Source organism: Homarus americanus, unplaced genomic scaffold (genome assembly GCF_018991925.1).
Source record: "Homarus americanus isolate GMGI-L3 unplaced genomic scaffold, GMGI_Hamer_2.0 scaffold39610, whole genome shotgun sequence".
Lineage (NCBI taxonomy): Eukaryota > Metazoa > Arthropoda > Malacostraca > Decapoda > Nephropidae > Homarus > Homarus americanus.
The window spans coordinates 1-21,182 of NW_024714461.1; the positions used below are offsets into that span (position 1 = coordinate 1).

Sequence of the window (21,182 nt, forward strand, 5' to 3'; positions counted from 1 at the left end):
AGCAATGGGAAACAGTAAGCCAATTAAAATATCCAGTAATTATTTATACCATATCACACATTATTTAAAACAATACCTTTTACAGTACTGTACTGTGTATAACAAGTAAATTGTTATACTTTTCCAGATTGTCGGATATGTTTGGTGAACTGGAGAAGAGTCTTGAGGAGCTTGGGTTTGCCTCACTGGAGATCCGTCCTACAAGTTTAGAGGACGTTGTCATTGCTCTCAATACCATCAACTCAATCGACTCTCACAGCCTTACCAAGACCAAAGTAACACCTACACCACAGCTGGAGAGTAAGTTATAGTTGAGGGTTGTTGGAACAGCCAGAACATTATCAGTAATGATTTGGCCAGACAGTTTCCTTTTAGTGTTGTTTTAATAGTAAACCATCCAATTATTGCTTCTTATATTGACTAAGATGAACACTCGCTGATCTCATTATTTCCATTTTTCCAGAAGAAGAAAACTTGAAGAACACTTTCAACTTCAAGCCACAGCAGACACAGGAAGGTGTGCAGTTGGGAGTACAGAGGTTCTTTGCACTGCTGTTGAAGCGACTCTTACACCACGGCAGAGATTGGCGCTTTTATGTGCAGGTGTGTTAGTCGTGTCTCTTGTGTGGACGATCACTCTTCGGGGTTTTGATAAGTATAAAATCTGTCTTGATATTTTTTTTTTTTTTACAATTTTTTACAATAGAGAATTTTATCTTTTGGGTAAATTTAATTTAAATGTCTCAGTTTACTAATTATTTTACTCTAGAGTTGCTGTACAGTACAACTTTGTTACTTTACCTCCAGTATCTTCACCATCACAGTTCTCCGCCCATTTTAATTAGTGTCAGTTGTATTGTACTTTGCTCCCAAATCCTTAGTATTGCTGATTCAGTTGTGGAGCCGCAGGGAGTGGGCGAGTGGGTCATTATCGGGGTTGCAAGATGTATAATAATTTTCACTCATATATATTTTGAGGCCAGTATGATGCTGACAATTGTCTCATATACAGTACACAGTAAAACATGCGGATATCTCCTACAGGTCTTATGCAATTTAGTTCTCAGATAGATAGTTTGTTTATATAACTATGCTACCCATTTAGCTAATTATTATGTAAGATTTTGTTATGAGTATATAATTCATGCTTATGATTAAACAATGTAGAAAATAAAGTTTTTTTAAATGTATGAAGTGGACAAATCATATTAAAGGTGCAGAGACAAGAGGTAAAAGAAACACTTAAGAATTTTAAATAATTAGGCTTCAGTAACTTCTTTTATCTTTTCCAGATGCTTCTTTTGCCACAACTGTTTATTATCTTGGCTCTAATTGGATCAAAATGCCGCCCTGTATATGTGAACCCTGTTGCCCTCAAACTCACCCCTGACATGTACAGTGCACCCACCACTACATTCACCAGGTGAGTCAGTGTTGTGGGAGGATGATCACACAACACCACTCTGAAGTATGTGTCAGAGGTCACAGTAACAGCTCACAGTCAAAGGTAGAGAACCTATACTTCTAGTTGGGGAAGTATTTGTATTTGCTCACTATTATGAAGTCTAGTTCATTATTGACCAAAACATGTATGAGTAACTGGTGAATGGTTGTAGATGACTGTATAAACTGTTTTACTGTTTTCTAATTCCTTTATTTCCACCTGACCTTAGGACATTGGACCCAACTTTACAACCACTGTCAGACGAGTTCCTGCGTTTGTCTGTTAGGCAGAAGGGCTCGGCAGAGAACTGGTCTACCTGTCCCAGTCATGTTGCTGATTATAATCCAGGACTCCCGCACTGTAATGTTTCTGCCTCGGTGAGAAAATTATTAAAATGGTTGATTGGAGAAACAATAGTTATTACTTTTTTTGATTGGCTGTCAGGCCTATGGAACCCACTTAAATATTTTACAGTAAGAATTAGTAAAAGAAAAATGTCCAACTCCTAAAAGACCTAGTGGAGCTAGTGGTGTTTAATAATGATAATAATAATACCACTCATAAAATCTTTACAATTATTATACATTTCCTTTACCAGAATATTACATCACTGTGTAAGTGTGACGGTGAGCGGTGTGCGGTGGAAGTAGCAGACCAGCCGAGCCTTAATGACTGGTTGCTGGGGACAAGACAGCAACACATCCAAAGCAGGTGAATTGGTTTCCTTGTTCTCCTGACCAATATGTTAGGAAACAAATATCATATGAAGATTAGCTCCCCCATCATATTGCACATATAAACACCCTAACACGAGCCGAACTAAACTTAACCTAAACTAATCTCCCAGGTAGCATGAGGTGTGTTTCATCATCAGGTGAAATAAACTGGGGTCCTCAAAGCTTACTTAAGATGGTGATGTGGCCCACTAGGCTTACCAAAGATGGTGAAGTGGGCCACAATGCTTGCCTAAGATGGTAATGTGTCCCAAAGTGCTTACCTAAGATGGTAATGTGACCGAAAGTGCATACCTAAAATGGTAGTGTTGCCCATGAACCAAAATAATTACCCATCCCTGGTATAGATACTAAAGAAATTCTAATAAGACTTGACACTGAAGGTTGTAATGGAGAACAAACCAACCAGCCAAACAGTTAGTAAATACGATATATTAAACAAAATATTGACTCGTGCTTGCAAGTACAGTACAGGACAACCAATGTATAAAATTCTGGCTCATTTTGTTTCTTATGGTAGTTACTGTATTAATTAAGATCTGGAAATATTATACTGTAGTTAGTAAAGTGAACTATTTGATTGATAAATATATTCCCAAGACCAAACCCACTGGCTCCAGGAATACAATGATGAGCAGGACAGAAGGATGTATGCCAGATCCAGGAACCAAGCAAAGTCAGAGTGTTGAAGGGCTGAAAAACAGTTCCAGGGGCAGATTGCATGCGAGGTCAACTCAAACCCTAAGGTTTTCTACCATGAGGCAAAGTCGAAATTAAAGACACGTGTGGGTTTATCAGATCAGAAACTTGAAGATGATTGTTATGCAGACTCAGAATAGAACAAAGTGGAGGCATTCAGGACCAAATGGAGGCATTCAGGACAAAACGGAGGCATTAATAAATTCGTTTCCTCAGTATTCACAAGAAAGAATGTGAACAGTCTTCCTGCATTTGAGGAAAGACAGTTAAACACAGCACTGACATACTTTGTACTCAGAAGAGTGTACAGTATTAAGAGCAAACTGTCAAAGATAAAGCATCATAAGAGCCCTGACCCTAACTGTGTGCATTCCGGAGTGCTTAGAGAGTTATGCAATGAACTTGCTGAGCCCCTTAAAATCCTGTTCTGTAGATGCATGGTCAAGCAAAATATCCTGTGAGTGGAAGAAGGCATATGTGAGTCCTATATTCAAACAGGGTGATAGCCACTCCACAAATAATTGCAGTATCAGTTGGCTGAGCTTGGCAAGTATAGTGTGTAAAGTACTAAAGACCATTATATGAGATGCCATGATTGAACGTAACAACCTTGTAAAGGCCTGCCAACAAGGTTTACTGCCACGACGCTCCTGCTTAACTCAATTACCGGGTAATTAAGGTTCTGAATGTGTGGAGCCAGGTCCTGGAGCATGATGGCAATATCAACAATACATTACTATCTCCGTTAGCCGGAATTCCTCAAACCCGGAGCACTCTGATAGCCGGAATTGAAATTTTCTCGGAAAATCGTTCCAAAAGTCAGAATTTTACGGAAAATTAGGGCTTTGGGATCAATTTTCCTGAAAATTCCGAGAACATTTTCCCAGTACCTGGAAAATTTCGGGGATGGGGGAGTTTTTTCTGGGTTTGAGAAATGAAAATCAGGCACATTTTCTGGAAATTCCGAGAAATTTTCCGTTATCTGGAAAATTCCAAAAAATTCTGGGGATGAGGTATATTTTCTGGCTTTGAGAGAATCGTCTCGTTACCCAGAATTCTCTCATTCCCGGAAGTGCTCTACAGCATTTGTTCCAATTAACAGGGATATCACTGTATATATCTGGACTTTGCCAAGGCTTTCAACAGCGTACCCCATGAAAGGCTGAGAATTAAACTGGAAGGGTACAGGATTTGAGGGAGTGTCCTAGCATGGATCGGAAATTTTCTTCATGACTGCTAGCCATGTGTATTGATGAATGGCAGGCAGTCTTCATGCATACCTGAGACAAACAGGGTACCAAAGGGACAGTGTAGTTGGACCCTTTGTTTGTTTGTTTCATAAACGACATGCCAGAAGTTGTACACATATTCATATAAATGTTAGCAGACGATGCCAAGTTATTTGAGGAAATAAAGAACCAAACGGACTGTGAAGAGCTACAGAAAGGTCTCTGCCAGCTTCAAGAGTGGTCAAAGGAATGGCAAAATATTTCTCGATATTCGTGAATGAGACAAAAGATCAATCACGAAAATAACTGTTAAGCATAATTATCAGATCTTTTGATGGTGAAGGGATTCAGGAGCGATGTTGTGGCACATATCACATGTGAAATTTAGATGCAGAGTCTCTAGCTAACTTCATTATGAAGAAGGTAGAGGAGTTGAGGTGAGAGCTGACGGCATGTATTGGGCACTGTTACTATGGCTCGAGCATTATGAGTGGATGGGCGTCTGGTGTTCAAGCCCGTATCAGAGAAAAAATCCCCCACGCCATGTATATTCATTGTTATGCACACAGACTCAACCTGGTGATTATCCACTGTATCAATGACCTTCAGCATTATGTGGAGTTCTTTTCAACTATCCAAACATTGTACAACTTCATCTCTAATAGAAATTACAAGTCATGACCTTTATATTCAATCACAAAAGAGCTCGGACAGGAGGTAATGGAGCTAGAAAGAACTATGACAACAAGATGGTTCTATTGGTACAGATGTACAGTGGTCCCTCGGTTAACGAGCACAATCCGTTCCAGCAGGTTGCTCGTTAACCGAAAAACTCGTTAACCGAAACCATTGTTTCAATGGGTTTTTGGGTAATTGGTTCCAGCTCACCGAAAATTGCCTAAATTCAACAAAAAAGGTAGAAAAGTGCACTTACTTTGAGGTGTGTATATAGAAGGCTCCTGGATGATGATGATGATGATGATGGGAATTAGAATGGGGGTGGAGGAGAAGGAAGAAGAGAAGGCATTGGGGTGGAAGAGAAGTCACCCCATGGCACCATTTCACCCATAAAATTTTAGTTCTCTCGGTGTATTTCAAGATTATTTTCTTTAAATCAACACTGCACTGCATTATATATTGTCAATATGTAAAATATATTTCAAAATGACCAATAATTTGCTTGAAAACACAGAAAAAAAGCGTTTAGTTGAAGAGTCTCTCAAGCAAGATGTTAGCTCCACTGAAAACAGAGAGAGACTAACGCCTGTCTGGTGTGTTAACAGGCTGGATGGCACGCCAGAAACTAGTTTCTTTACCTTCAATTATGTTCAATAATTCTTAAAATGACAAAAAAAGTTAATATTAAACTTTTAAAATTATTGAATAGTATAAACTTATTGATATTTACTAAAATAGTAAGGAATTTAAGCCCTAAAACCGATTACTGTATTGGCGGACTAATACTACAGCTGGTAGGCCGCCAACTGCAAGCGAAAACATGTTGAAGTCGGCTCGTAAAAAACTCGTTAATCGAGGGATTGCTCGTTAACCGAAGTTAAGAATCTTATGGAAGGTAAATCGTTAACCGAGGGACCACTGTATTCGTAGAATTCACCTTCGTTATGAAGCCATTCTAACCGTACTAACTTCTCTATCTGAGTACAGTAATGAGGCATCTATGGAAGTCCCTAAACTGAAATAAAAAATGGAGTCCTGGAGTTTTGTAGTTTGCCTTTTTATTTCTGAAAAACTGTTCTTGCAAGCAAATTCTCTGTCGGAGCAGCTTCAAAAAGGGGGTATATCTATAGTTCGAGCTGTGGATCTCATTACAGCCACGAAAGCAAACCTTGTTAAAATGAAATTTGATAGTGAATAAGATCAACAGTATGAGGAAGCAGAGGAGGTTGCAACCAAACTCAGCATAGCTGTTCCAGAGGCAAACGCTCAACAGCATGAAGGATCAGCTCGTAACAAAAGAGTGCAACAAATATCAAATACTTTGATAGATTTTCTGTCAAACAGCATCCTTGAGAAGCGTTCAAAACATCTAGAGAATGTTCGGAGAAGCAGCTTAAAAGACCAAATGAAGTCACAGTTGTACTTCTCAGTAATTGACAGGTGCACAGCTGAATATGATCGGAGGTTTAGCAATAACATTGATCTTCTGCAGCCCATCTCCTCTTTTGATGTTCAATCTAAACATTTCCTTGATGAAGAAAAGCTCGCTTTGTTTTCTAAACATTACAGAGTGCACATTGATTTGGTTATGTTATCTTCACAACTACATTCTGCGAAGGTGTTCTTAGATCAGAAGAAGCCTGAGGACCTATTTGATGTGTACCAGAATCTAGATGCCTTACCGATTGCTTTTCTCTGAGGTACTCAATTTGTTACACATACTATTGGCCATTCTGGTTACCACTGCGGACAATGAAAGATTTTTTCAGTGCTAAAACGCGTCAAAGATTACCCGAGAACAACAATGAGTGATGACCGCCTTTCCAACCTTCTTTTAATGGCTAATGAACAGAAAATGGTTAAATCATTCGATACGGAAGAACTGGCTTATTATTTTGCTCGACTGAAGCATCGCCATTACCCTCTGATGTAAGAACAGTTAATAGCCACGAGCTGTAGACTGAGTATGTCAAAGATGTATCCTATTATGAATATTCTGATTTGTTCACTGATGATTTTTTCACTATTTAGTTTCATCAATATATTAGTTGATACAATTATGTAGTAAATAATTCAAGAGTTGTACTCCAGATGTTGGTAAAGAAAAGTTTGCATTGCTGGTGCTGTTATTATTTTCTTTATAAAATTAAAAAACTACATTGAATTTATTTATCACAGCCATTTTACTATACGTACTCTATTTAATGACAATTTAGTACTGTAGTTAATTATGCAGTCACCACATCAAAGGTTTGCAAGGTCAATGCCAAATACTACGGAGCAGGATTTTGACCCCTACTCTTTGCATGTAATGGTGTAGCCCCCCCCCCACCCCCCCAAGCAAAATCTGAAATGACGCCCCAGGTAAGAAGGTGAATCCAGCAACTAAACTACTGTACGTAGTAGGTCTTGTGAGAAGGTCATTCAGATATCTAGACGGTCTGTCTCTCGTAACGCTCTTCAAGAGAGAGGTGCTTCCAAGTCTGGAGTACTGTCACCTCATCTGGTCCCTGAGATATACCAGAGATTGTCAATTGATTGAAAACGTCGAAAGGAGAGCCACCAGACTGATGCCTACACAATGGCACCTCAGTTATCCAGAGAGATTAAAACACCTGCAATTGTTTAGGTTATACTATAGGCAGGCAAGGGTTGACTTAATAGAAGTTTATAAACGCCTCGGAGGACATTACTCAGTCGAGTGTTCATACTTGGAGCTGACAGATGCCTGCCCCATTAGAGGTCACAACTTAGGGTTGAAGAAGCAACAAATTCAGAAAATTATCATGGCAAATTTTTTTGGAGTGAGAATTGTGAACTCTTATAACAATCTGCCAGAGAGTGTTGTGTCAGCACCGAGTGTGAACTCTTTCAAGACCAGACTTGACCAACACTGGAGCAGGTACAGATACATTCTAGAGCCAATATATTCCCAGTACAGTACTTGCCACCAATGCATAACAGAGACATAACCGACAATCCAAGCAGCTGATAGGTTGATCAGTGGCAAAGAGGATAAAGGAAACTATTGTATTTTTCCATTATGTAAAGAACAAGTTTTAGTTTTTCTTGTTATATCCCACAACAGATACGGAGGAGTCACCCTGGGCGTGGAGGATCCTCGCTTGAACAGTAACTTGTCAGGTGCGATGGTGTGGTACGACAACTCTGGCTACCATGCACTGCCGGCCTACCTCAACATGCTCAATAATGCGAGGCTGCAGAGGCTTCTTGGGGAAGATTACTCCATCACCGTAGTTAATAAGCCAATCTTGTTCTCTGCTTATGGCCTTGGAAGTATGTCATTGTAAGTATGATTATATTGAGAACAGTACATATGGTTATATAATATAATACAGGCATAAAACTGTATAATATATTAATGAATTGTAAAGTGGACTTGGTTTGTGAAAAAATTATCTCGGTATTTCTTTTTTAGTGTTAGTAATCTGGCCAGCATAGTTTTTTATAAGAAATGGGTAATCTTAGAAATTATCAAAACTTATTTAAATCTGTAATTCCTATGAACCATATATTTGATCTTGTCTTTTTTCTGCTTATGTTAAAACCAAAACAATAATAAAACCAGTGATGAATAAATCATGCAAAATGAAACTAGTTCTTGTGGTATAAATTGGCCTTAGAACGAAAATCACCAGACCTCACTTGAGTGGTCTTGTGTGACTTTTGTTGTGGTCAAGGAAACTTAGAAACTTATTGTGTGTGTAAGGGTTAATAAAAGATCCCACTATTTCTTCCTTACTCAACAGAGAGCAGCGAGCAGCAGACATAGGTATAGGTCTGTTGATCCTGGTGTCCCTGACTGTCGTGTGTTCTGCCACTGCCGGCTATATAGTTGCTGAGAGAGTGAGAGGTGAACGCAGAGTCCTGTTTGTCGCCGGCATCACCAGACACATGTACTGGAATGCCAACATGCTGTGGGATATTATGGTAAGGAAAGGTTGAGGGGAAAAAGAGAATTCATGTATCAGAAAAATGAGAGAATAAACATAATGAAGAGACCGAGGTAAGCAAAGAAATTACCAAAGTAGGAACAAAAGATGTAGAGCTCTATCAAAGTCTCAGTCAAGCATCTGAGTGCAATACACTATGTTGGGCATCTAAAGGGATATTTTATAAGTAAATAAAGCTGTTAAGGTGGAAGTTAACTGTCTTGCTCTGAGTGCCAGGAAAAACCACACATTCTTTCTAAACACTAATTGATATTCAGGGTTGGTCCTGGTGAAACGTGGAAACCCAGTGAGTCTGATGTGCCATATTGTCTTAAAGTACTACACCATACTGTATATGTCTTCAGAATAAGACACACCGAGGCCAAAACATTATAGTACAGGAACTCATTGTTGTTATTTAAGTGTTATTAGAAGTTCTCACATTGTCATATTCACTAAAATTCACTAAACAGAACTCTTTTATCAACCTTGTGCACGGTGTGGACCAAGGGGTGTAGGAACCTCAAAAGGTGGAGATATGATATGAGGAGTGATGCAAGACAGAAGAGGACAGCTTAGGGAATATACTAAGACAACAAATAGAAATATCTCTACAGCCTCACTCACATTCTACTCTTTTCATTCGTGTGTAAATGTTACCTGATACAGTACCAGTTGTTATAGGTTTATCATCATTACAGTTGCTGCTGATGAATGTCCTGCTGACGACCTTCATACTCTTGATCTTTAACGAGCAATTGTTCATCTGGAGAGAGAACTTGGCCGCCTTCACCCTTCTGGCTATCTTGTTTGGGTAAGTTACTTGTTCTCCCTTGTGTTATTTACTTATCAATTGTTAGTGATTTTTTGGTAATCAGCTCAGAGTTTTTGTGTTAGTTTATCTATATTGAAATATTTGACTTCTGTACTGATGATTTCCTGTTTTGTTTTGCATGTCTTGAAAATAGTAATGTGCTTTTGACAGTACACATAGCATTAATAGTTCACCCTTAGAACAAATCTTTCCATATAACACTTACAACTTATTTTCATTTGATTTTGAAATTTCATCAATATTTTTACTTTGATTGGTGTAATACTGATGGGGAAGTAATGCATTAGTAGTATGTGTGTCTTATGGAGTATACAGTACAGTGAATTTATATTTTAGTTGAAGTAGCTAGTAAAATCTCCAACAAATATAGAAATGATTTTGCTTGTGACACTTAAGTGAAATATTAAAATTTGGTTTAGGAAACTACTGCTAAGAAGAGTCAATTTAAGTTAGTGTTGTGTTAATATTAATCTACAGGGTGTTCCATTAATTATTTGTCCCATTTTAAAATTTAATTTCCTCAAAATTACTACAGATAGAACACAGGTTTATTTATATACATGAGAAACAAATTTTTTTCTTGTCTTAGTAGGCTTCCACATGTGCACCTTGTTTGAAGTTTTTAAGCTTTAAAATGGGTCAGACAATTTATGGACACACTGTGTATTCCCCTAGACTGAGCATCCTCCCTCTCTTCTACCTGGTGGAGGGATTCTTCCAGACTGAGGCATCAGCCGTCTTCTTCTTCTTCTGTTCAACATTTGGAATCGGCTTCATCACCACTTTACTTCTTATTGTTTGTGAGGTGATGAAGTGGGTGAAGGTGAGTCTTACAACACCTATTGTTTCATAGCCAGTATTAAGATTTTAATATTAACTGTATTATTATTCCAGAGATTAAAATTAAACATTTATACTGTATGACTATTTTGTACAGTACCTGTAGCTCCTTAAAATGAATGGAGGCATCAACAAGAAGTAGGATATGCATTACATCTTCTTAGTCTAAGAAGGGAAATGTTATTCTGTTATTTGAATGATCAATCATAATACTTGAGGACTTAATATTGAAAGAAAATCCTCCAGTAGTGTTTATTAAAGCACAAACAAAACTCTAGACAACTTTTTTTAACAACAAATATCACTTAGAGTCTTAGGAATTATTGAGTTTTTCAAAAGTTGGATTTTATATCCTACCTTTGTTGGCTCATTTTGTTCTCAATGATAAAGGTCGTCATTAATCAGCTAACCTATAGGGGTGTGGTACAGCAGTAATGCACGTGACTCTCACAACTTTGTCATGGGTTCAAGTCCTGCTTGGCCCAGACACATGAGAAAAGGGTGTTATCCATTATGACCTTACCAAACATCACAGGTTTCCTCTGGGTATTCCGATTTCCTCCTGTACTAACACTGTACAAACCAACTGTCTGAACTTAACAGTCAAAAACCTTCTAGAGATTTTAAATAACTAAAGCCAGTTTAACTTTATATAACTTCATGTTTCAGTATGGTTTTGTCTTCAATATTTGCCAACCATCACAGGAGACACAAATGCAGTGATTTCTCATCATTTTATCTGATTATTTCTCCAATGTTCACATGCTGATACATTTCCTTGGTATTCATCCTTTCAGCATAACATTTCAGAGTTTAAAATAAACCAGTTTGTCAGTTTGGTTTTTATGTACAGACTGCAAGTATTGGTTATCCAAAATGAGACTGACATGCTCAAGATACTCATAAAATTTGTCATGTAAATATTTGATTTTTCGATCTACAGTATATGAATATAAGTGATACTTCAGAAAGGTGTCTTAATATATAAGGTGTCCATGACTGATCGGTCTTAGTAACCCCAAAAACATTATAGGCAGAACATTGCACATTTGGTGATCTACAAAAACAAGAGGAAAATTCTATGACTTGTTCATTAATAAAACTTATGTGTTCTATCTATAATGTGTTTGAGGGTGTATTACTCTTGGGTTATTTACTGGTATTAAACTAACATAGTGATATGACTGTGGGGTTCAGGTCCTGATATTATAGATGTCTTTGTTGTACAACCCACCAGGAGCTGAAATTTGACATTGGATCCTCAATGATTGTGAGTAAAGGTGGACTTCCTGTGTGCTAGTATAAGCTGTACATATCTCCATCTTCCTGGTAGTAATGCTTTTAACAAATAATACCTAACCTCTAAGCTGTATTATAATTAAACTGCTTGATGACCATAGCCAAGAACAGTCATGTTAAAAGAGAAGAATGTTTTGTGTTACTGAGAGAAAAGACCACAAATAAAGGAGAGGAACAAACAAACTTGACCAGTTGACCAAGTTTCTCAGTTTTGGCATCCATAGTTTTCACCATAGGAAAAATATATGACATTAAAAAGAAAAGATTATTACTGTGTATATACCAACAAGGCGGTATAACTCATTCAACAACCAGCGTACTGTACTGCTAAGATCCGTGGGTAGAACATAATCAAAGGTTTTATATTAGAGGTATTGTGATAGGTTAATAAACAATTGGGATTAAAAAATTACTATATACTACACAGGTTACTTGGGTCTTGTTGCTATTAGTGTTGGCTTAATCTTGTAATGACCTTCAGCACTGAGGACAAAATTGTAATCATGATAACGTTTACATGTTGAGTTATCTAGATTATAACAGTTAGGTGATATATTATTATTTGTATATATTATACTAAATAATTAAACTAGAGGAAAGTACAGTATTTTGAATTAAGCTACAAAATTAATAGAAAGAGATAAGTCAAGTATGTCTTCCCTCTCTTTGTGCATGTGTCTGTAGGGTTGGAGTATAGATGAGTTAGTAAGTGTTTTTGTGTATGTGTGTTTAAACATTTGTCCATCAGCCAGGTGACTTTTATAATTGTATAATACAGGTATATACAGTAGCTAACTGGGGAGTTCTGTGTTGTTACTCATTCCTCCTCCCACCATTATGTCAGTCAGGGTTGATCTGTTAATATGTTTTAGATATACTGGAACTGATCAACTCTACCTCCCCATAGCACCAACCACCTTAAACAAGGTGGTAGTGATGCAACAGGTCTTATTAGGGCCAAACCTATCCAGTTATTACACAGCATACCAAAGCCAATCTGTCAATTGTCATTTTGAAGTCTGTTAGTTCCTAATTAACAATCAGAGAGGACAGTTGGTACAGATCAACTCTCTGCAGGTCTTAACACCAATGTTCTGAGATTTATTGTACAAGGAAAGACAAATATTAGGTCTTACATTTATCATCTTGTAAAGTTCACGGACTTGTTACCAACCTTCCTGAGTCTGGGTTAGTAAGCAAGAGGTGGTTGACCTCAGCACTGGTGCATAGTGACCAGTCTTCACAACTACTGTTCCTCAATCAATGCATTTTATGGTTTGTACAATTGTGAGAGCCATGACTTGGTCCAGGCAGGTTGTGTCTGAGGGAAGGCAGCTTTGGAGCACAAGACAGCCATGAGCAGGTTGATGTTTAAAGACTCACTGGATGACCTCCACAAGGTTAAGCAGACCCACATGTTACAGCTCTAGTCTCACAGTCCTAGGGAACCTTGAGTACAGTACAGTACTGTATTTACATTTCAGTTTTATATATTAATCACAAGTAAACTTTTTAGGACTGTTAGTGAATAGGAAAAGTCTAATTTTGCACCTCATCACAATCTTAAGTGGCTGGGTTTATAGTCGGATATTATGGGAGGTTTTGGAAGGTCTTCCTCCTCAGAAGGTCAGGTCTGTGTGTGATGAACTGTTTTTGTTGCTATCAGTGAAATATCCTTGTACAGTACACAGTGTAAGAGGATGACAGGTATGTCAGTACTTACAACTGCATAATCTTTTCTTGAGGCTGGTGGTGGTGTTTAGAATTAACCAGTTCTTGTCAAGTTTATGTTCCGAGAGCTTACTATAGAGATCCATTGATACCTTTCCCATAGAGACATTGTTAAGGTCTAAAGTGGTGGAGGAATACAGAGAGAATGTCTTCCGGTCCAGTCGACATATATACACGAGATGACTGTCTGACTTTGGTTGGGATTTCAATCCACAAGCAGAACTGAAATGCTAATGGGTAAATACTCTCCAAAGTTCTAGAACCTCCAGGTTAAATTTTAAATAACTTTTGACTCCTTTTTCTCTTCCTCCAACATGAGGGCGAGTCAGTCCATATGTGGGAGTGCCGGTACATTAGTATTTTTTATGGACAAAATGTCAGCTATTAACATATAAGGATACTTGTGGTAAATTTCCACAGAAGTCTTATGCTGCTACTGCTGCACCTCTATGCTATATTACTTCTAACCATACTATTGAATTTCTTAATATTGATGCTGTGTCTAGGGATAATATTTTACCCTCTGAAAGGAGTTAGATAACAAGTCCTTCTCTTGGGATTGGTTCTTTGGAGTCACATTTTGGGTGGATTTTTTTGCCCTGGCTGGCAGCTGTAATTCCCATAAGGATGTACCAGTACTGTATGTCAGTCCAGTAGTTGGGGCTTTTGTAGCACCACCTCCTCCCTCTTGTTACATCTGGCCTATGATGACCAGAGCTACCTGGTTTAAGTACAAATGCTGGAAATGGAAGATTGATCCTGAAATCGAATTTTGTGGTGGAATCAGTGGTCATGAAGCTTGGAAACCTTTCTAACTTCCTTAAATCAGTGAACAGTGAGCTGGAACATATTCAAAATGTCAGTTTACTCAGTGGTCAGGGTATGGTTGTAACAGGACCGCCTGCCTCCAGAAGGTATTCAGCATATCCAAAGTGGATTAGAAGATTAACCCTGAATGACATAATGGAGTTATCTGAGGATATTGAGCCTTAGTGAACAGCCTGTATGGAGCACCATGGCTAGCTGCTCTACTAATAAATATGATTACTAGGTCAGTCACTTGGTTTAATGACTAAAAAATTATGGTAACAATGCAACTTTATCAGTTTTTGTGAACTTCTTTTGTGAAACTTCTATTTTGAGTGGCTTCCCTGGCAATTGTTAAGTGTTATTTAACTTCCCTGCTCCATTATATTAACATAAAGCAAGTGATGGAAAGAAAACTGCATGTTTATTATTGATAAATAATATAATGTGAGATGTGTGTACTGTATATTGTATGGAACTTTACCTGGCTAACCTTTTATTGATAATGATGGACTAACACGATACATTAACCACAAAGGCTGCCAAATAGACACTGTAGCCAGAATTTTCTTCTTAACTAATGGAATACTGTTATTTGTGCATTTTGCATTGTGTATAAAACCAATCTTTTTCAATGTACAGTACTGTATAACTTAATACATGTACAGTATTACTAAATGTAAAGGGACTACCGTATATACTCGTGTATAAACCGAATTTTCTGTAAACCAAAAATGACCTTTCCATAAGGTAAACATGTACTGTATCCTGTACTGAATTACAGATGGCGTCTCACAGGAGGATGCACTCGGCCACCTCACACATAATCCTCCGCTCATAGAGATGTTACACTGTACTGGTAACGTTCTGTAATAACAGAAACTCTTGCACAACCCAAATTTGATTTATTGATTGTTGTAATTACATTCCTAGCGAGGCAACAGCTTAGGTCATATGTCGCTGAATTAAAATTAAGGCTTAAAAGACTAAAATAATATAATGCAAGGTAAAAACACAATAAATAACATAGAACTTTCATAAAAAATATTTAAACATTAATAATTGAAACTCAGAGCTTGTGTAGAAGGCCAGCTTCCTACACAGGGGATGTCCCCTCCCACGTTACCTACTCCTCCCCCCAGCACCAGAGAGACTACTGTCACCGACAGAAATCGGGAAAGACCACTCCAAAATCCACCCTTGCATTTGAATTACAGCCGTCGGTGTATACAGCAATAGTCCCCCTGTAAGAGGAGGCATGCTCTAATAAAAGAGAATGAACAACACAGGGAAGGAGTAGGTCCTTCAGGGAGAATCCACGGAGCAGCACTAGGGAACAGCATGGGGCATATCTGAACAGGAGGAAAACAAAGAATTCTCACATCTTCCCTTACCCAGAAACCAAAAGGTCATGGGAGGCCTGGACGCTGAGTGTAGTGTGGGGACATAGTCTTATCAACTACACACGGGTTGGTTACAGATTGTGGAAGACGGTGGAGGCGAAACCAACACTGGACCTGGAGATACTGTCCTCGAAGATCAAGGGGTTGTTCACGTGCATCAATTAGCAGACTCGGGATTGGAGAAGACTTGAAGGCACTGGTCGCCAGGTGCACCCCAGCGTGATGAATAGAGTTCAATGTATTGTGAGGAGTACACCACACACCCATAATCCAGTTTGGATCTTACTCGCATGTGGTAAAGGTGTAGCAGAGTTCCTCGGTCAGCACCCCATGTTGTGTGCCTCAAGACTCTCAATGACTTGAGAGCACTCTGGCAAGACTGTTTGAGGTAACGAATATGTGGCTGTCACCTAAGCCGGTTATTGATAATACTCAGGACACAGGTCTCTCTGACAACACCGCACACGACGACCATAGAGCTGTAGATCAGGACCTGGGTGAACACCTCGAAGGTGGCTGAAATGCATGGCAATGGTATTCAAGAGAGAAAATCTGAAGCCATGCTCTGTGGTCCAATGTGAAACCTTATTTAGTGCAAGTTGCATGCATCACCTGTAACTGATGCTGCTACCCCATTTATTGTGATGGCAAATAAGGTCACACTCAAGACACTGCCCTGAGGAGCCCCATCCTCCTGAATATGTGGTGCTGACATTTCTGTGGCTATGCGGAACGTAAAAGTGCGATGTCCCAAGAACTGACCTATTATTGTGAAGCTCTTTAAGGATGCTAAATCTTCAAGCTCTATACTCAGTTACCATGCCTTGGCTGCCACATAGAATATTCTATTTGTAATTACTGTGCAAACAAATATTGTTTTAAATGTACAAATGGTACAGGTACTAATAAAGTAAATAATATAGTACAGTAATGAATAAATGTAACACTTACTGTACATTGCAAGGTGAACTGATATCTTGTTGATCATCCAAAAGTGTAGTGGTCACACTGGTAAATGAAGTAAAAACCCACATTGGAGAAATAATAGTTGAAATCTTGTAGCTGGTATACTAGGACCCTCTTCAGCCAACTAACAAAACAAAGCAAGAGAGACATAGAACAAAGGAACCAGGTTAAATGACCGTTATGTTATTGACCGGATGATAATTATTTCTTCTATATCTTTTTGCACATTCTGTATGTAAGGTTGTGTGTTTATATATATGACTGAGTAAAAAAAAAATTAAAGAAAATTATGTACGTATAGTGTATCTACCAAAAATTACGATTTGAAAAATAACCAAAGCAAAGCTCACAGGGACAGGGCTAGGTGGATGTGGTTACAATGACCAGTCTACAGTAACTTGGCAACAAAGCTCACCAGTCTTCTTTTATACAGGTATCAGTTTTTGTAGATTTAAAGCGGTGTATATAGTGAATGAAGTTCTGCTCTTCGTGTAAAAGCGTAAAGAAAAAATCTAGGGGTATGGTAGGCAAGCCCATGTTAAAGGAGCAATTGTTCCCCGTTAATGACACACGGAAATGCATGATTTTTAACATGTCAAAAATACTATGCGTATAGTTCGATCACATGGTTTCTGCATTAAAGTTTGTCATAAAAACTCTCTCTCTACTCGAGCATATACGGTAATAGAAATAAAGACATGCATGCATATATACATTATTTATGATCTTGATATATGTGTAAAATCTATGTACATATGTGTCACCTGTCTCATGATGTCAACTATTGTTTCATTTACACAGTAATTGACATCAAAGTAATAACTGTCTTCAATGATATTAATTAGTATTATGCAGATAAATTGTACTAATTTATATACAGAGGATTGTTGTTGTGCGAGTCGTTCAGATATCTAGACGGTCCGTCCCTCGTAACGATCTTCAGGAGTGAAGTGCTTCCCCATCTGGAGTACTGTCACCCCATCTGGTCCCCGAGATATGCTAGGGACTGTCAGTTGGTTGAAAATGTTCAACGGAGGGCCACCAGACTGGTGCCTGCACTTCGGCACCTCAGCTACCCTGAGAGATTGGAGCGCCTGAACTTGCTTAGCTTATACTACAGACGGGCAAGGGGGAACCTAGTTGAGGTGTATAAGCATCTCAGGGGGCACTACTCAGTTGAGTGTCCTTACTTGGAGCTGGTGGACGCTCGCCCCACAAGGGGTCACAGCTCAAGATTGAGGAAGCCGCAAGTCCAGAAAACCGTGAGGGCAAACTTTTTCGGAGTAAGGGTTGTAAACTCTTGGAACAATCTACCAGAGAGTGTTGTGACGGCACTGAGTGTGAGCTCTTTCAAGACAAGACTTGACCAACACTGGAGCGGGTTCAGGTACATTCAGAAGCCGATGCATGCCCAGTATTTGCCAACAGGGCGTAACAGAGACGTGACCGATCGCCCGGGCGGCTAGCGAGCTTATCTTTTGGTGAAGAAGATAAATGAAAAGAGACGTGACCGATCGCCCAAGCGGCTAACAAGCCGATCAGTGGCGAAGAGGATAAAAGTAAAAAGTAAAACCTGAGCAAGCAATAGATCTTCCAGGGTATTTGTTGAAGTTCTCCTCCAGAATTAACCAAAGAACTTGTAAAGTGCATAGAAATACACAAGTGTACATATTAAAGTAGGCGAGACTTTTTTATGTTATATACTGAAGCACCAAAATAAATATTAAATGCACCTGTTTTGAAGCTGGAAAAGAAGCAAATGCAGCTGTCTCTCCGTTCAATGGGTCTACCATGTGTATACTTCATTACTTATCCTGTACAGTCGGTCTTTAGCCCAGTTTCTGTAGAATCTTATTCACATCCTGAACAATTGTCTGTATATACTTAGACTGTGATTAAATTAATTATGTTTTGAATTTTACAGTTTTAAATACTGTATATGCACGTTTTTCTTCTGCTTATAGAAATCTGCAATCCACATTTTTTTCCTCATAAGCTTTGAAATTGAACATAAATTAAACTATATTACATCACAATCATGAGCATCACAGTTTGCTATTTCTGGCCAAACTGATTACTGGTAAGAAACTTATTTTTAAACTGTGCTGGTAAGACCAGTGTGGTCGCTCACTGAGTGATGTATATTTTTGCCGTGATCACAGCACCCCATCTCGGATTTTAATTACTGTACATATAAAGAACCCCAGTTATCCATTATCCAGATAACTGGCAGGTTCAACTAACCAGCACCAAAATGAAATAATAACAATAAAAATAACAATTCCTCCAAAATCAGCTAGAATCATAAGTTTGAATACTGCACGCAACGGGAATGAGATGCCATATTTATTGCTACGATGAACAATAAAATTGATACATAGCATATCATAAAATACAACAGCATATATTTTATGTACAAAAAATAGCTCCTTTCACACTCAAATCATCCTATGGGAGACAAAACAGTTCAGCGAGGCAGTCAACCAGCTAACTCACAGACGTGTGGCTGCAATATTGTGCTGTGTGTTCGCCTTGACATCACAGCTATTCAGTTATAGCCCACCACCTCTACATCCATGCTCTTAATTTGTCTTATTTTTTAGTTTTATATTATATTTTCTTTATTTCTAAGCCACATAAGAGTATTGCATTGATTTTTTGACAACTTTTATAGTTTCATTAAATGTAACAAGAAACATGGCAGCTGGGCTGGCAAATCGCCAACATAGTTATAGTCTACCACCTCCACACACGTTCAGTTCCCACACATACATACCCACTCTTCATTTTTCTTAATTTTATTTTTATATTATATTTACTGTATTTCTAAACAGCAATATTTATATAAAGTGAAATAAGTGTTAAAAAATCCTTTTTCTGAAACACAAATTTGCAAGGTCAGCCTGTAGCACTGTGCATGAAATCTGGAAAAAAATAATGCCTTTTTTATTTAAATATAAAGTACAGATACTGTACCATATTAAAAAATAAAAGATATTGAATAAAGTCAGTTAAGTTAGTACTGACAACAACAAGCTCTCTTGCCAGTCACAAGGTACACACAGGTCTCGGTGATTACTGACTGGCTTGGGTTCAGGCTATCAAAGATTTTACTATAAATATTCCTCTTAAATGGAGATGTAGGAATGCCCCAAACTGACTGCCTTTTGATGAGTCACAAAAAATGACACCAACATTACACTGAGAGACTACCTTAACTAGATATGTACATTCACTTAGCATTAGTTTTGGGAGTAAAATTTATGAACAGAATCTCCATCACTGGTGGAGAAGTGGAGGTTCCAATAAGAGTTTCTTCTGAGGCAACTCCTCTCATCTTATGGGAAGAGAGGTGACGTGAGTGGTTGTGTTTTGTACAGGGCTGTTGTACACCATGACCATCTCATCCCCACCAGTAGGTGTTAAAATGTGATGAACTGATGAGTTACTTCCAAATTCTGTCTTCCGTTTCATTTTCTGGGGTCTGCTTCTAACTGTTGCTTCACCTCATTTTCCTTTACAACCTTAAGTACCCAGTACTGATATTGTGGAGTGCAGCAGTCAAGAGGATACCGCCCTCGTCTCCTGTCCTGAGGATCTCTGGTTCAATGCCATTGTATCCCCAGTACAGTACACCCAGCTGTAAATGGTAGCAAACTTTACAATTGTGGAAGAGAACATGGTTGAGTATAGTGTTAACTGTGCTGCCTCCTTGTGTGTTGAAGTCTTAGTTCTTTGAGACCCACTGTTACTGGAATTAGCAGGGTACCTCTGCCTGCCTCTGTTCACCAATGTGGTGATGGGATGAGAGAATCAATGTTACTGTACTGAGAAGCTGTAACTGTGTTTCTGACATGACAGGTGAAGCATTGTCTGCTTTCTTTGGATTCATATTTGCTAAAGAGTAAATAAATGTGTATAGGAATGGGGCGATGGTGATGTTTACTGCCCACCGTCACTGAAAGTTTGTGTCACCAGCATCACAGACTTTTCAGTCTTAGTGTGGCAACCCCATTTTTTTCTATAGGTTTAAAGTCTATGAGTATTAGAGTCAACATATTGTGGCAACTATTGAGACACTTTACCTTGGTGTAGTTACTTAATGGTCACAATAGGTTTGTATATTTTCACACATTAGTAAACACTTGATTTACAGAAATTTTGTTAATGTTGAATGGCATGTAAAGTGAAATTATGTAAATCAAAGTTAAATACAGTACTTATGAGAAATATTTGGAAGAGTTCTAAACTCAGTTACTCTCTCAACTTACCATATATCTCACTTTTTGCAAATAAATTAATGTGGTGAGTTTTGAGTCACTCTCTAAGTCTAGGGTGCAGAGTGGTGTTGGTATCCTCCTGTACAGTAAGGTAATCTCTTCAGGGTGAGAGCTACTGCTGTAGTAGGTTCTGGAGCAAGAGGCAGCACCAGCACTACCTTAAGGGGGTTTGTTCCCTGGATTAGAAGTTATAGTAGTAGTAGATGACAGAGTCTCACAGAAGTTGAGTGACAGTAGTGTGGTGGCTGCACTACCAAACTTTAGTTAATGAACAACATGGTGGT

The 21,182-nt window shown here is 38.4% G+C and overlaps 1 protein-coding gene across 1 annotated transcript in view; it reads left to right on the forward strand.

Moving 5' to 3' along the window:
* Positions 1-127: 127 nt before the first annotated feature.
* Positions 128-21,182, forward strand: part of LOC121878794 (phospholipid-transporting ATPase ABCA1-like) — a gene marked incomplete at its 5' end in the record, with an annotated part of 43,424 nt that continues 22,369 nt past the window's right edge. The window contains 10 exon segments of the mRNA XM_042385219.1: positions 128-300; positions 464-603; positions 1,293-1,423; positions 1,674-1,821; positions 2,043-2,155; positions 7,873-8,091; positions 8,555-8,735; positions 9,439-9,551; positions 10,248-10,395; positions 11,650-11,682. Of these exon segments, the coding sequence (XP_042241153.1) occupies positions 128-300; positions 464-603; positions 1,293-1,423; positions 1,674-1,821; positions 2,043-2,155; positions 7,873-8,091; positions 8,555-8,735; positions 9,439-9,551; positions 10,248-10,395; positions 11,650-11,682 (1,399 nt within the window).